The sequence below is a fragment of the Ursus arctos genome, unplaced genomic scaffold (assembly GCF_023065955.2).
Source record: "Ursus arctos isolate Adak ecotype North America unplaced genomic scaffold, UrsArc2.0 scaffold_25, whole genome shotgun sequence".
NCBI lineage: Eukaryota > Metazoa > Chordata > Mammalia > Carnivora > Ursidae > Ursus > Ursus arctos.
The window spans coordinates 1047207-1059500 of NW_026622930.1; the positions used below are offsets into that span (position 1 = coordinate 1047207).

General features: G+C 65.4%; 1 protein-coding gene across 5 annotated transcripts in view; it reads left to right on the forward strand.

Moving 5' to 3' along the window:
* Positions 1–11306, forward strand: part of BRF1 (BRF1 RNA polymerase III transcription initiation factor subunit) — a 57977-nt gene extending 46671 nt beyond the window's left edge. For all 5 annotated transcript variants that reach the window (XM_057318515.1, XM_048219974.2, XM_057318514.1 and 2 more), the window contains 7 exons: positions 702–763; positions 1135–1216; positions 1291–1346; positions 2335–2591; positions 5611–5662; positions 6057–6225; positions 6622–11306. In XM_057318515.1, coding sequence (XP_057174498.1) covers positions 702–763; positions 1135–1216; positions 1291–1346; positions 2335–2591; positions 5611–5662; positions 6057–6225; positions 6622–6659 — 716 coding nt within the window. In that variant the 3' untranslated portion in view covers positions 6660–11306. The remainder of the gene's footprint in view (positions 1–701; positions 764–1134; positions 1217–1290; positions 1347–2334; positions 2592–5610; positions 5663–6056; positions 6226–6621) is intronic.
* The last annotated feature ends 988 nt before the right edge of the window (positions 11307–12294 follow it).

Below are 12294 nucleotides of genomic sequence, written 5' to 3' on the forward strand. Positions count from 1 at the left end.
TTAGAGGGACCACGACAGCCCGAACCCGTCAGTCACATACATGAAGGTTGTACTGCGAGGGTGGGTCCCCCAGAGCGCCAGGCAGAGGGCCCGTGCAAAGGCCCCGAGGCAGGAAGAGACCCTTCTTGTGGGAGCTGAGGGAGCGGGCAGTGGGGCAGAGTGTGTGAGTGCCGGGGAGCCTGCCCAGGGCCTGACCGCAGAGCCACAGCACGGCGGGAGAGCACCCCCCTGGCCCACTGGGTGCGGGTGGACCACCTGGTGGCCGGGGTCTGCTCCGATTTCTGGGCTGTGCAGGTTGTGCTGTTGACCCAGTGGGGGGTACAAGGGGGGTGGCCAGCAGGGTTTGGCGATGTCCAGAGGACATCACTGAGGACTCGCTGAGGGCCCGTCTCCTGGGCCGGTGAGCAGAGAACTAGACGACCCGCTGTCCCGCTCTGAAGGCGCCTCTGTCGTAGGGAGTCCCGAGGGCTCTGGTTTAATGTCCTTCCTACACGCAGCCCTGGGGTGTGAGCTGCGCACTGTGCGCGGAGCGGGGCCGGGTCTGCTGGCGACGAGGGGGCTTCTGTCTGCCCTTGGCCAGAGCCGAGGTCCCCGAGGAGGGGCTCCTACCCTGGAAGGGGTCCTGGGACCGCCCAGGGGACATCTGCACTTGCTCTCCAGAACCTGACCCCAAATGACCGTGGTGCTGTGCTTCCCCATAGCGGATGCGTGTGGGGATGGCGAGCTGGACCTCAGTGGCATCGACGACCTGGAGATCGACAGGGTGAGCGTCCACGTGCGCTCTGCGTTCCCCTTCGGGAGCCCCAGGTGCCATGCCAGCCCCGCCCGCACCGGTCCCACAGGCCCTCCCGTGGGCGGGGCATCCCCCCCCCCCCCAACAATCATGCCCCCACACGGCTCCTAGGACCTGTGTCCGCGCACTCTGGCCAGCCTGGCTCCTGTGCCCGCGTGCGGGTTTGCAGACACAGCCCCCGCTATCAGCCTTGGAAAGGGTGGAGGAGGACAGGTGTCCCTGACTGGCTCCCAGTAATGAGCCCGCGGCCCCAAGAGTCAGAGGCCCACCCTTGACCAGCTTCTACACGTGGGAAGCGTTTTGGTGGCTGAGACCTGAGTGTGGTGCTGTGCTCTGCCCAGTATATCCTGAACGAGGCGGAAGCCCGTGTGAAGGCCGAGCTGTGGATGCGAGAGAATGCAGAGTACCTGCGGGAGCAGAGGGGTAAGCGCCCGCCTACCTGCCCCGGAGCCTGGCTCCAGGGTCCCTGCTGATCCTGCCATTTGGGGACTTTTCAGAGAAAGAAGCAAGGATAGCGAAGGAGAAGGAGCTCGGCATCTATAAGGAGCACAAGGTAGGTCTCCTTCGATGTGTGTGGAGACCAGCCTTGCCCCTCCCCAAGTCATACGAGTGCTCCCAGGGGGGTGGTCCTGGCCTGCGGCAGACCTGGGTCCCCGGCCACCCAGTCCTGCGTGGTGCTGGCCTTCCTTCGGACAGGTGTACCCTTCAGCTTTGGGGAAGACCTTAGGCAGGCTGAGTCGGGGCCTCAGGACCTCCATTGAGGGCCCTGCCCCACCTCTGGGACCCTCTCTGGGACCTGGGAAAGCCTGCTTGTCATGTCCATCCTGTGGCTGGTCACAGAGCCGTGGTTTGCTGCTTCTGAGCGGCTGGACGGGGAGTCTGGCCGTGAGGCCGAGCTGAGGAGTGGTTGAGCCTCTGAGCAAGAAAGGCAGGAGCCAGGCGTGCCGCAGCCCGGGTCACTGCTCTCCTCAAGAGCCTTTCCGGGGAGGGCCTGCAGCTTGGGGTCAGGGCTTAGGGCCCCTAGCAGTGTGGTGGGCAGGCTGGTGGGCAGGGAGGTGGCAGAAGGCACAGCTGGGCTCCTCTGGGTGGTGCAGCACCCAGGACGAGGTCCCTTCATGCTGGGCCACCTGTCCAGAGCACGGCACCCTGCTTTGCCCTGTTCGGGTAGCCACAGTGTCCAGCACAGCCTGGTGTCCGTATGGCAGGCTTGTGGGCAGCTCACAGTGCTTGCTGCTGGGTGACCCCTCCCCAGGGGCTCACTGAGCTGGCCACACACCCTGAGACCTGTCTCTAGCCCCCCAGCTGATGGATGGGGGCTGGCTTCCTCCTGAGAGGAGGAGGTTGGAGCCGTCCTCTGGGGGCCTGGGCCAAGGCCCTGCACACCTCAGCTCCTGGGGGCGGGGGTCCCCAGCAGACTCTGATTGCCTGGTCCCTCCCCCCACGGTGTCCAGCTGGAGGTGCCCCCACATCCCACGCAGCACCTGGCAGGTCTGCAGGCGTTGAGACCTCCAGGGGGCAGTAACTCTCCTGTTTCCATTGAGCCCAAGAAGTCTTGCAAGCGACGGGAGCCGATCCAGGCCAGCACGGCTGGGGAGGCCATTGAAAAGATGTTGGAGCAGAAGAAAATCTCCAGCAAGATCAACTACAGCGTGCTCCGGGACCTCAACAGCAAGGGCGGGGGCAGCCTGCGGGGGGAGGACACGCAGCCGGAGGAGCGGGCCAGCGCCCGGAAGCTGTCTCGGAGGAAAACGCCTGCCAGCAGGAACCGGGCTGACTCCGTGAGCAGCGTGGGGAAAAGGTACTGCGCCAGGTGGGCCGGTCCCCCACCTGGATGCTGGGAACAGATGTCTGCCCTAGCCAGCTCACATTTGCGTGTAGGGCTGGGGGCTGAGGAGGGGGCTCCTGCCCTGCAGGGTGTGTTCTGTCTCAGGGAGCAGACAAGCCAGGCTTTTGTCCTGGGAGGGGCCCTCTGTGCACCCCTCCCCTGGCTGCGCAGCTCTCTGCCCTCTAGGAGGAAGGGCGGGGAGCAGAGAGCAAACTGTCGAAGGGGGCAAACGGGATGGGGGGAGAAGCCGTGAGCCGCGGCCAGGTGCCCCTCCTGGCGGGGCAGTGAAGGCCAGCGCCCTGCACAGATGGGTCCGGGCAGCTCTGCCCCACTCCCTGCGCCGTGGCCTGCTGTCGGGTGGCTGCAGGCTGGCACTGTGGTCCTGAGGGGTCCCAGCCATGCCCAGGCTGGTCCTCCAGGTCATACGCCTGGCGCGGAGTTGCCCCTGGATGGCCTGGGAGCTTAGGGGTTGCCTGGAGGGGCGGCCTGGCCGTACTCCCACCCACTCTTCCCCGGATCTCCGTTGTTAGCAGTTTCTAATCTTGATTCATCTGAGAAGTAAAAATGTTCTATTCTGGTTTTATTTCTTGTAACTTGTAGTAAACGTTTTTCATGGTTTTGTGGCACTTTTTTTTTTAAAGTTTATTGAAGTTTTTTTAAGTTTATTGTTCGAACATGGGGTTCGAACTCACGACCCTTGAGGTCAGGCGTCCCAAGCTTTTCCAGCTGAGACCCCCCGGGCGCCCCTTGTGACACTTCCTATAAGTTAATTCTTCCATTTCCTCGTTCTGTGAGTTCCGGAGCGCCCAGACAGCCTGTCACTGTCCGGCATCCCTGTGTTCCTTTCTGACTGGGGCCTGGGGCCACGCACCCCCAGCCTGTCTCCTGCCTGCTCAGTGGGTCCCAGACCATGAGAGGCAGCGCACAGGGTCCTCTCAGATGGCTCCTTGGGGAGGGTGCATCACCCTGTCTGTGGTACAGGGGGGCTGCTTTCCTGGAGCCCCGGATCTGCCTTTGGTTACCAGGGGACAGGCTGTGGGGGAGCCCCTGTCTCACGGGTCAGCTGTTCCCCGTCCGTCCTAGTGTGTCTGCCGTCCAGGCTGTGAGAGGGTGAGCAGGCTGGGGCTGTGGGCCGAGGAGGGGCGCGTGCTTTCCAGGTGCCCGTACACCCTGCCACGGCCGCTTGGAAGGGGCCAGCAGGGTGGGGATGTGAGACCCAGGCCCCCCTCCCCCGCTGGCTGTCCCATGTTCCACTGACCACTATGAACCCTCTGTAGCTGGGTGGGTGGACAGGGCCAGCTTCCCACGTCCTGGGCTCAGGTGGCCCTGGACTCTGCAGGGCCTCGGGGGGTGCTGCTGTGGCATGAGCCCACGGAAGCCTCCCACGAGAGCTTGGAGCCCCTGCTGTGGAGGGCCTGTCCACCTGCTGGAAGCTGTTAGAACGTCCATTCCCAGCGTTCCTGGGGCTTCTTGGCGTGTCACAGTGGTGGGTGTCCCTCAGTCATCCGAGCCACTCCCAGGTGCTTTCCCCCCACAGGCCCTGGGGTAGGGTCCCTGAACCTGGACAGCATCTGTGGCCAGGGCGTGGGAGGACAGTCTGTCTCCTCTTGGGGAGTCCCCACCGTCACCCTCCCCCCAGACAGGTCAGCAGCATCCCAGGAATGTGGGTATGAGGCCCTCCCTTCTTGGTTCCCTACAAGGAACAGTGTGGAAGGGTCTGGAGGAGGGAGCGTAGAGCCTCCCCGTTGGCCTCTCCTCTTCTCCAGCCACAGGGATGACCAGGGCCGAGGATGGCCCGGGGGAGGCGCCTCCCACCGCGGCCACTACCTGCCGTCCCCACGCATTCTTCCTGAAGCAGACCATCCAGAACCTGGGCCAAGAGCAGCTGGGCAGGCAGCCTGGAGAACCCTAGGGCAGTACAGTTTTAGATGACTTTTTTTTTTTTTTAAAGATTTTATTTATTTATTTGACAGAAAGAGAGACAGCCAGCGAGAGAGGGAACACAGCAGGGGAGTGGGAGAGGAAGAAGCAGGCTCATAGCGGAGGAGCCTGATGTGGGGCTCGATCCCAGAACGCTGGGATCACTCCCCGAGCCGAAGGCAGACGCTCAAGGACTGCACTACCCAGGCGCCCCAGTTTTAGATTACTTTTTAAAAAATATTTATTTTAGAGAGGGGGAAAGAGAGCATGCATGGGCGTGAGCAGGGAGAGGAACAGAGGGAAAGGAGAGGGAGGGGAAAGAATCTCAAGCAGACGTCATGCAAAGCACAAGCACGGGGCTCCACCCTCCACCCTGAAGTCATGTCCTGAGCCGAAACCAGGAGTTGGGTGCTTGACCGGCAATACCACCCTGGTGCCCCCCAGTTTTAGGTTTTTATTCATCAAATGACAAATGTGCATCAGGTCTCCCCAGGGCTATCTCCTGCCGACCTGCATAGTGTTTGAGCTAAAATGTGCTACCTACATTAAAAAGAGTTTTCGTAGAAAAACTCTGATTTCCAGCTTCTAGCAACCTCCCCGCTCCCACCCCTGTTCCCAGGACTGCGTGATGGCCCCGTGGGGGTGGTGACTCAGGCCTGCTGCGCCGTCAGGAGGGGACAGGTGTGGTCAGTCACGCATCTTTGGCGTGGACGTGGGATGTGTCACGTACGGGCGAGGGGCGTGGGTGCACGTGGGCTGTGCCTGGCGGGGTGGGCATGGGGTGGGCGTGAGCCACGCAGAGGGAACAGGACTGCTGACCCAGGATGGGTGAGGAGTGTGAGGTCTGCAGCGTCCGCTGAGGAGAGTGACCTCAGAGCGAGCCCCGGGGAGGGGGTCGGGGGAGGCAGGCAGGGCCGCGGGCACCGGGTCTGGGGGAGCGGAGCTGGAGGGAGCACCCCCCGTCCCCACCGCAGGACCGGGCACTCAGGGCACTCTGCAAGTGGAGCAGGGCCCCCTGCCCCCAGCTGTGCTGCGGCCTGGGCTGAGGCCACCATGCTGTGCTTGCTTTTAGGTTGAGGCCGATGGTGTCTGCGCAGCCGGCCAAGAAGGCAGCTGTAGGAGAGGTACGTCGCGTGGCCGCAGCAGGGGCCAGGCGCTGTGTCCGTGAGCAGCCGAGAAGTCGGGCCGTGGCAGGGAGGGGGCACAGCTGTCCTGGCAGGCACACGGGGTCCTGAGGCCCACTGGCGGCAGGGGAAGGGCCTGCTGCCTCTGCCAGGTGCTGTGCTGCCTGGCCATGTCCTCAGGGCAAGGCCCGCGGCAGACACGAAGGCTTTCTGGGTACTCCTGGGTGTGCACGGGCTGGACGGAGGGGCTGCTTGGGGGTCAGGGGGCTCTGAAGGGTGGGAAGCATCCAGGACACGACGGCAGGAGCCAGCGGGCCCCAGGAGTCCAGGCTGGTGCTGTGATGCCCGTACCCCAGGGCAGGCAGCTCCTCAGAGCCTGTCCGCTTGGTTGCAGACCTTGCTCCCGAGCTCGCCCACCCTGGGAGCCGCGCCCGTCTGTCCGGCGGCCGTGGTGGAGAGCGGGCCGGTGTCCTACCACCCCGAGGAGGATCCCGATGAGGAGGACCCAGACGAGGAGGACGGGGAGCCCTGCGTCAGCGCCCTGCAGATGATGGGCAGCCACGGTGAGGGGGCTCTGTGCGCTGGGGGGGGGGGGTGCTTCTGAGGAAGAGGCGCCAGTCCTCTGCTCCTGACGATCCCTAAACTCAGGCCTCTTGGCTTCACATGAAGCCTTCTTTCGCTCCGGAGGGAGGTTGGGACGGAGACGCCTGCACATTGGCTGTGTCGTCCTGAGGCCCCCGAGCGTTGTGGCGGCCGTGGGGTCCGGGCTGCAGGGGGGCTGCCTGGCCAGCAGGAGTGGGGTTCCTGCCTCCCACTCACACAGGTGCTCTGCCGAGAGCCAGGTCCCAGGGCCCTGCAGAGGTGAAGACACCACGATGGCAGGCCTCACCCCTTCCAGGAGGGGCAGCCCAGGTGGGCACTGCCCCAGGGTGTCCACGGCTGCCCTCTGTGACCCACAGATTACGGCTGTGACGGTGAGGAAGACGATGGTTACTGAGCCGCGGCCCTTCAGCCAGTGGCATCTGGCGGTGGGCCCCGCTGCGTGTGGTGGGGATGAGACGGGGCCTCTGCAGGCCCACCTGCCCCACAGCCCTCGCCAGAGCCTCTCAGCGCCTCCGTGGCACTTGCTGCCAGGACCACACATGGAACACCGTAAGGAGCGTGTGCGCGGCAAGGGGACTGGACCCGTGCCTGCGCGTCCGAGCAGATGTGGGTCTTACGGCCCAGGAACCCTCACAGGCGGCCCCGTCCTGTCCCACGGAAGGGCACTGAGGCACGTGGAGGCCCACTCTCGCAAGTGAGTGTTGGGCTGGGGGGGGCTGCAGCACCCCACTGGCTGCACATGTGGAGCCAGATGTCTCGGCCCCCACCCCTCCCCTGGCCTGAGAATGGCAGCACCCGACTCCCCCTGCTGCTGTCTTGAGCTGGACCCTGGACTGTCCCGCGCCTGGACGCAGCCCGGCCGCTAGTGACCTCAGTCAGCGGCAGTCTGCACGGACATGGGACTGTCGGCTCCACACCCCTGCCCAGTGCACAGCTGCCCCGGGGGTGCCCTGCGCAGCCCGTGGGGCTGGCCTGCGTGTCGGGCTGGCCCTGCACCGAGCCGGAGTCTGGGAGAGCAGGATCTTGTTGGAGCTGGGGTCTGGCTTGCGGTCCGCAGAGGGATGGCAGGCAGAGGGTCCTCGAGCACGGCCACACTGCTCTGGATGGTTCCCGCTGCCCTCAACCTCCCCCAGGGGCCAGGCCCCGCCATTGGGAGGCCCAGGGACCACTTCTTCCAGGCTCTCCGTGTGGGCATTGCCACTCCGGACACGGCCAGGGGGGCAGGGCAGATGCCTATCCCCCTTGAGGCCCCAGCCTTGGCCACCCTGGTCCTACATGGCAGAGCCAGGCCATACCGCCTTCCCAGGGCCCAGCCCTCCACCTCCAGGGCTGGGCCGGACCCCTCCCAGAGTGCCGCGGAGTCTGCAGGAAGGGCATTTTGAGGTCCTTGGCTACACCTGTCTGGACCCTACAGCTGGCTGGGTTGCTGGGGCCCCTAGAAGGCTGGAGAGGACAGTGGGTTCAGTGAAACAGAAAGATCCACAACTTGAGCAGACACCCACTGAGGCTATGGCCTGTGCTTTCCCGTCTGGCTCCGTGGTCTGCCCTGGAGGAGTGAGGCCATGGCAGGGCCTCCCGGCCAGTGGAGGTGGGAGAGGCACACAGCAGGCCCCTGGCCCTGTTGTCAGATGCACGAAGGGGATGTGGCTTGGGCTTCATCCGTGCCCCCCTTGCGCCCACCCTCGTGGGAAGTCCCCAAGTCTGTCTGTCCCTGGCATGGGCTGTCTTGGTCAGGGTCCCTCCAGGGGCCACAGGGCAGGGAGGGCTTGGCTGCAACGGCTCTTCCAGAGCCCCAAGCCCTGGGCCTCTGGCTTTGGGATGTTCACTGTACCATTCAGGGAGCAGAGTGGGCCCCTGGGACCTCCAGGTGGAGGGGTCGCGGGGACAGAGTCGCTCTCTGGGACACAGGGCTGCCGGTGTAGCACGGTGAACAGGCAGCCTTTAAGACGTGGCTTGGGTGGGACGCCTCCATTAGGAGCCTGAGTGAGAGCAGGTTTCTGGGCAGAGGCCGCTGGGAGAGCTGAGCCTGCAAAGCGGGGAGGGAGGGGATCCCGTAGGAGGTTTGCAGAGAGGGGAGGGATTTGAGGGGAAGAGGCTGGCAGGTGCCCAGGGTGGCCAGCAGGGCCAAGGCCCGGAGGTAAGGGGACATGATGCTGGGAGGAGGAGGAGGTGGCCCAGGGAGGCTGGACAGGCAGATAGGGCTCCTGGCAGGTGAGCTCTGGGGGCAGATGGCAGTGAGCAAGTGTGTCTGGCTGAAGCAGGGAGGGTCAGGGCCCCAGATGGCTGGGAGACAGGCCAGGGAGGAAGGGCTGGTGGGAAGGACCGTCCCCTGAGAGGGTGTGGTGAGGAGGGTCACGTGGGTAGGAGGGGGCGCCGGGGTACTCATGCTTTGGCGGTGACCAAGGTGCTGGTGAGGGATGAGGCCCCAGGCCAGCAGCCAACAGGGTACCCCTGGGCTGTGGCCTGTGCCCTGTGTGCCGGCCACCACGGCCACATGGGTGGGCTTGAGGGGGACACGCAGTCCGGTCTGCGCCTCTGTCCCACATGTGCATGGGTCTCTTCCTGCCCTGGGCACAGCCTGCAACCCCACCGTACTGGGGGGGGGGGGGCTGTCCCTGGTGGGTCCGGGCTCCAGCTGCAGCTTCCCAGCATTCTGCGAAGCTCAGCCCCTTCGGGGTCCCTGTGGCATGGCACGGGCCCTGCAGCTGCTGGGACAGGACACCCGACACCCGCTTCACTGCCCCCTGACCTTTTTTCCTTCGGTGTGGACGGCAGGAATGGGTGCCCTAGAAGCTCGGAGAGGCCTGGGTGCCTCTCAGGAGCCCTCCCTCCAGTGTCCGAGGGTCAGCGTCACCGAGGTGCTCCAAGGGCCGGGGCCTGACTCTGACTGGGGTCCAGCCCCGAGGATGTGCCTCCGGCAGTGGGCTGTTTTGCAGTCTTTGCCAGGGACGCCTCGCTCCCACTGCACGCCGTTCCCTGCTGGCGAGGCCCCTTGGCGGTGGGCCTGCTACCAACCTGGGCTCCACAGCCTTCCCTGCGGGCTGGACACGTGGACCGCCTGCCCTGCTCGAATGGCAGCACAGGAGCCCGAAGGGGCACAGGAGCCGGCATGGAGGCGGCCTCCCTGGCTAACGACCACGGGCGCGTCCTGAGAAGAGCACACGGCTTTCCGCTACCTCACCGCAGTGCCGGGGTGGAGCCGGAAGGGGGCAGCCTGCCCGGCACGTGTGAGCCCCTCCCCACAGCCCTGGAAGCCTGTCCATGCTGGGGGCCCTCCCGTGACCATCTGAGGAGCACGTGTCCACCCACCAGCATGCACACAAGCCTGTCCCTGAGCCTCCAGAGCTGGAACCCCAGGCCTGCCAGGCTCTGCCCCTCCCAACATGCCAGCGAGGCCAGGTCCCTGTGTGGGGGCCCCAGGCAGCAAGCAGGCATGTCTGGCCCTGTTCATGCTGCCCCTGCCCCCCCAGTCCAGCTCTCCTTGGCCAAGAGGTCCCTTCTCCAGAGTCGTGTAGGGAGGGCTTGAGTGATGGAGGAACGGATGGACAAGCCAGCACCAGCCCAGGCAGAGAGCAGTGTACCCGGACACGCCTGTTCCCACACAGGCCACCCCCCTGTGCCCATGCATGCCTCTCCCTGCACGCACACGCATGCGTTCACTTGGGCGCACTCACACAGACCTGTGCGCAGCCCCTGGACCCCCTTCCAGGTGCCAGTGGAGGCTGTGGTCAGACGCCTGATGGTGTCTCTTCTTGCAGGGTGCCTGGGACAGGGCCTGCCCTGGACCCGTTCCCCAGAGAGGAGGTCCCGCCCAAGACCAGGGGCGTGTGTCTGCACGTGTAGCACCTGCTGGCCACCCATCCCGCACCGTGCTGTGGGCCCTGTGCCTGTCCCGTCCCTCCCAGCCCTGGGGGTGGAACTACAGGTTACCCACTGATAGGGCTGCAGTGGGGCAGGTGGGCTGCAGTCCCTCCGAGAATGGGGGGGGCAGGTCTGCGACTCCGCCCAGCCAGCTGGGGCCCTAGCTAGAGCCTCCCCAGGCCATTCCCAGGCGTCCTGTGTGGGCAGTGGGAGCCCCGAGGGCAAGGAGAGGTAGGCGGGAGGGAGGTTGGAATGAGTGCGCTCTGCGTCCACCTCCCAAGAGCTGTCCCTGGCGGATGACATCTGTCCAGTTGCTCTGAAAGGCCACCCTCCCACACCTGTGCACCCTGCTGTTCACCGGTGACCATGGTCACACCAGCCTGATTGTCCCATAGCCTTGCGTGCGCTGCGTCCCCTCTGCTCCCTGCCGGGTGCCCTCCTCCAGCCCCACAGCGGCTTCCGGATTGGTCAGGCCCCTGAGCGGGCAGCAGGGCTGGTAGCACCCACTGCTACCAGAACCCCCTGAGGGCAGAGTGGGCCTCTTCGGAAGAGGGGCAGGGGGTGGGCAGCCCCCGACAAAGATCCACGGGTGCAGGGAGCTCTACCACGGGCTGCCTCCGAGGCCTCGGGCTCAGGGAGTCCAGCGGGGCCCTGCGCTGGCCTCCAGCAGAGCCATGAACACTGCTGCCCCCTCGCCCTCCCAGGACCGGTCCTGGGTGGCAGCGGTGCCTCTGTCTGCCTCCTGCTCCTTGCGGCATGCCAGTGTCCACCTGCCCCTCTGTCCACCTCTTGGTGGCGGCAACACTGACTGAGCTCCTCCGGGGGCTGTGTGGTGGGGAGGGGCTGGCAGGTGTGAGGCCGGGCTTGGGGTGCCCCTGTCACGGGTGCGGGTTGTGGCCGGCTGCCCACTCCCGTGTTGGTGGACCTGGGCCCTGGGAAGAGTGTAGGGTGCCCACTGCCACCCCCAAGGCCGCAGACAGTCCAGCAGGGCACACGTGTAACGGTCAGGGGGACAAGGTACCTAACCGTCTGTCCTAGGTACGGCACTGTCAACCCTCCCTGCCCCCTGGCAGCCTCTTGGGTGCCCAGGTCAGGCCCCGCCTGACTCCCCACAAGGTTTCCCACCCCTGTGGCGACACTGCATTCCCCAAATAATAAAGACTAGGAGCCGTGAAGTGCAGGTCGTTGGTCTGGGTGTGTGGTCTTTGTCCACAGTGTGCCAAGGCCACTAACGCCTCATTGAAGGGCCCGCCTGGCTGACCCCCCCCCACCACAGACGGGCATCTTAGGCTCACCATCCCCCATGCACTGGGCCTGAGGACCCCCTTGCCCAGCAAGGCAGCAAAGACTGGCATGGGGAGAAGGTGACCCAGGCGCCCAGCAGGTGCAGCGGGAGCCTAGGAATCTGCTGGGCCTCTTGGACCCTCCTCGGGGCCCCAGGGCCCTGTTGCCCGGACTCTGACCACCCCTCCCTGTGCGACCATGCCCAATGGACCATCTGAGCTCTCCGGCCTGCAGCACGCTGGACACTAGAGCCCAGCTGCCCGTGACCCTAGAGATCCCCCGGTTGTGGCCCCCTTCCCTGTGCAGGGCTGGTCCCCGTTACTCCACCCCCATCCCGCAGCCACACTCTTGGGCAGCAGGGGGTGCCCCAGGACCAGCCAGCCTCGGAGGACTTGCCCTGCTGGGGGCGGGGCACTCCACTTGTCCTGATGGCCTTTCTTGTGGCCCCCACCCCAGCTCCAGCCCCAAGTGCCTGCCAACACCCAGGCCCCGGGCGGCCCTTCAGGACTCTGCCTCCCTGCACATGCACCCTGGCCCCCAGGGGACACCAGAGTGGCCAGTTGCTTCCTGTGGGGAGGGGCCCTTGACTCAGGGCTTCCAGGCTTTGCGTGTGGCCGGCGGCTTCCCCGACTGGTCCGTGCCTCTCTGCCTACGTGCCGAGAGGGTTGGCTGGTCCCTGGGGAGGCCTGGGCCCCAGCCAGGCTGGCAAAGGGTAGGGGCCAAGCGACCGGCTCCAAAGCTGCAAGCCCTTCAAAGGGGACGTGGGCGGTGGCAGCGTGGAGACTCTTTATGGCTTTCCTGCCGGTAGAGGAACCTGGCTCAGGAAGCCATTGTCCCCCATACAATGGGCCTGGCTGGGACCTGTGAGGGCAGGGGCCCCAGAT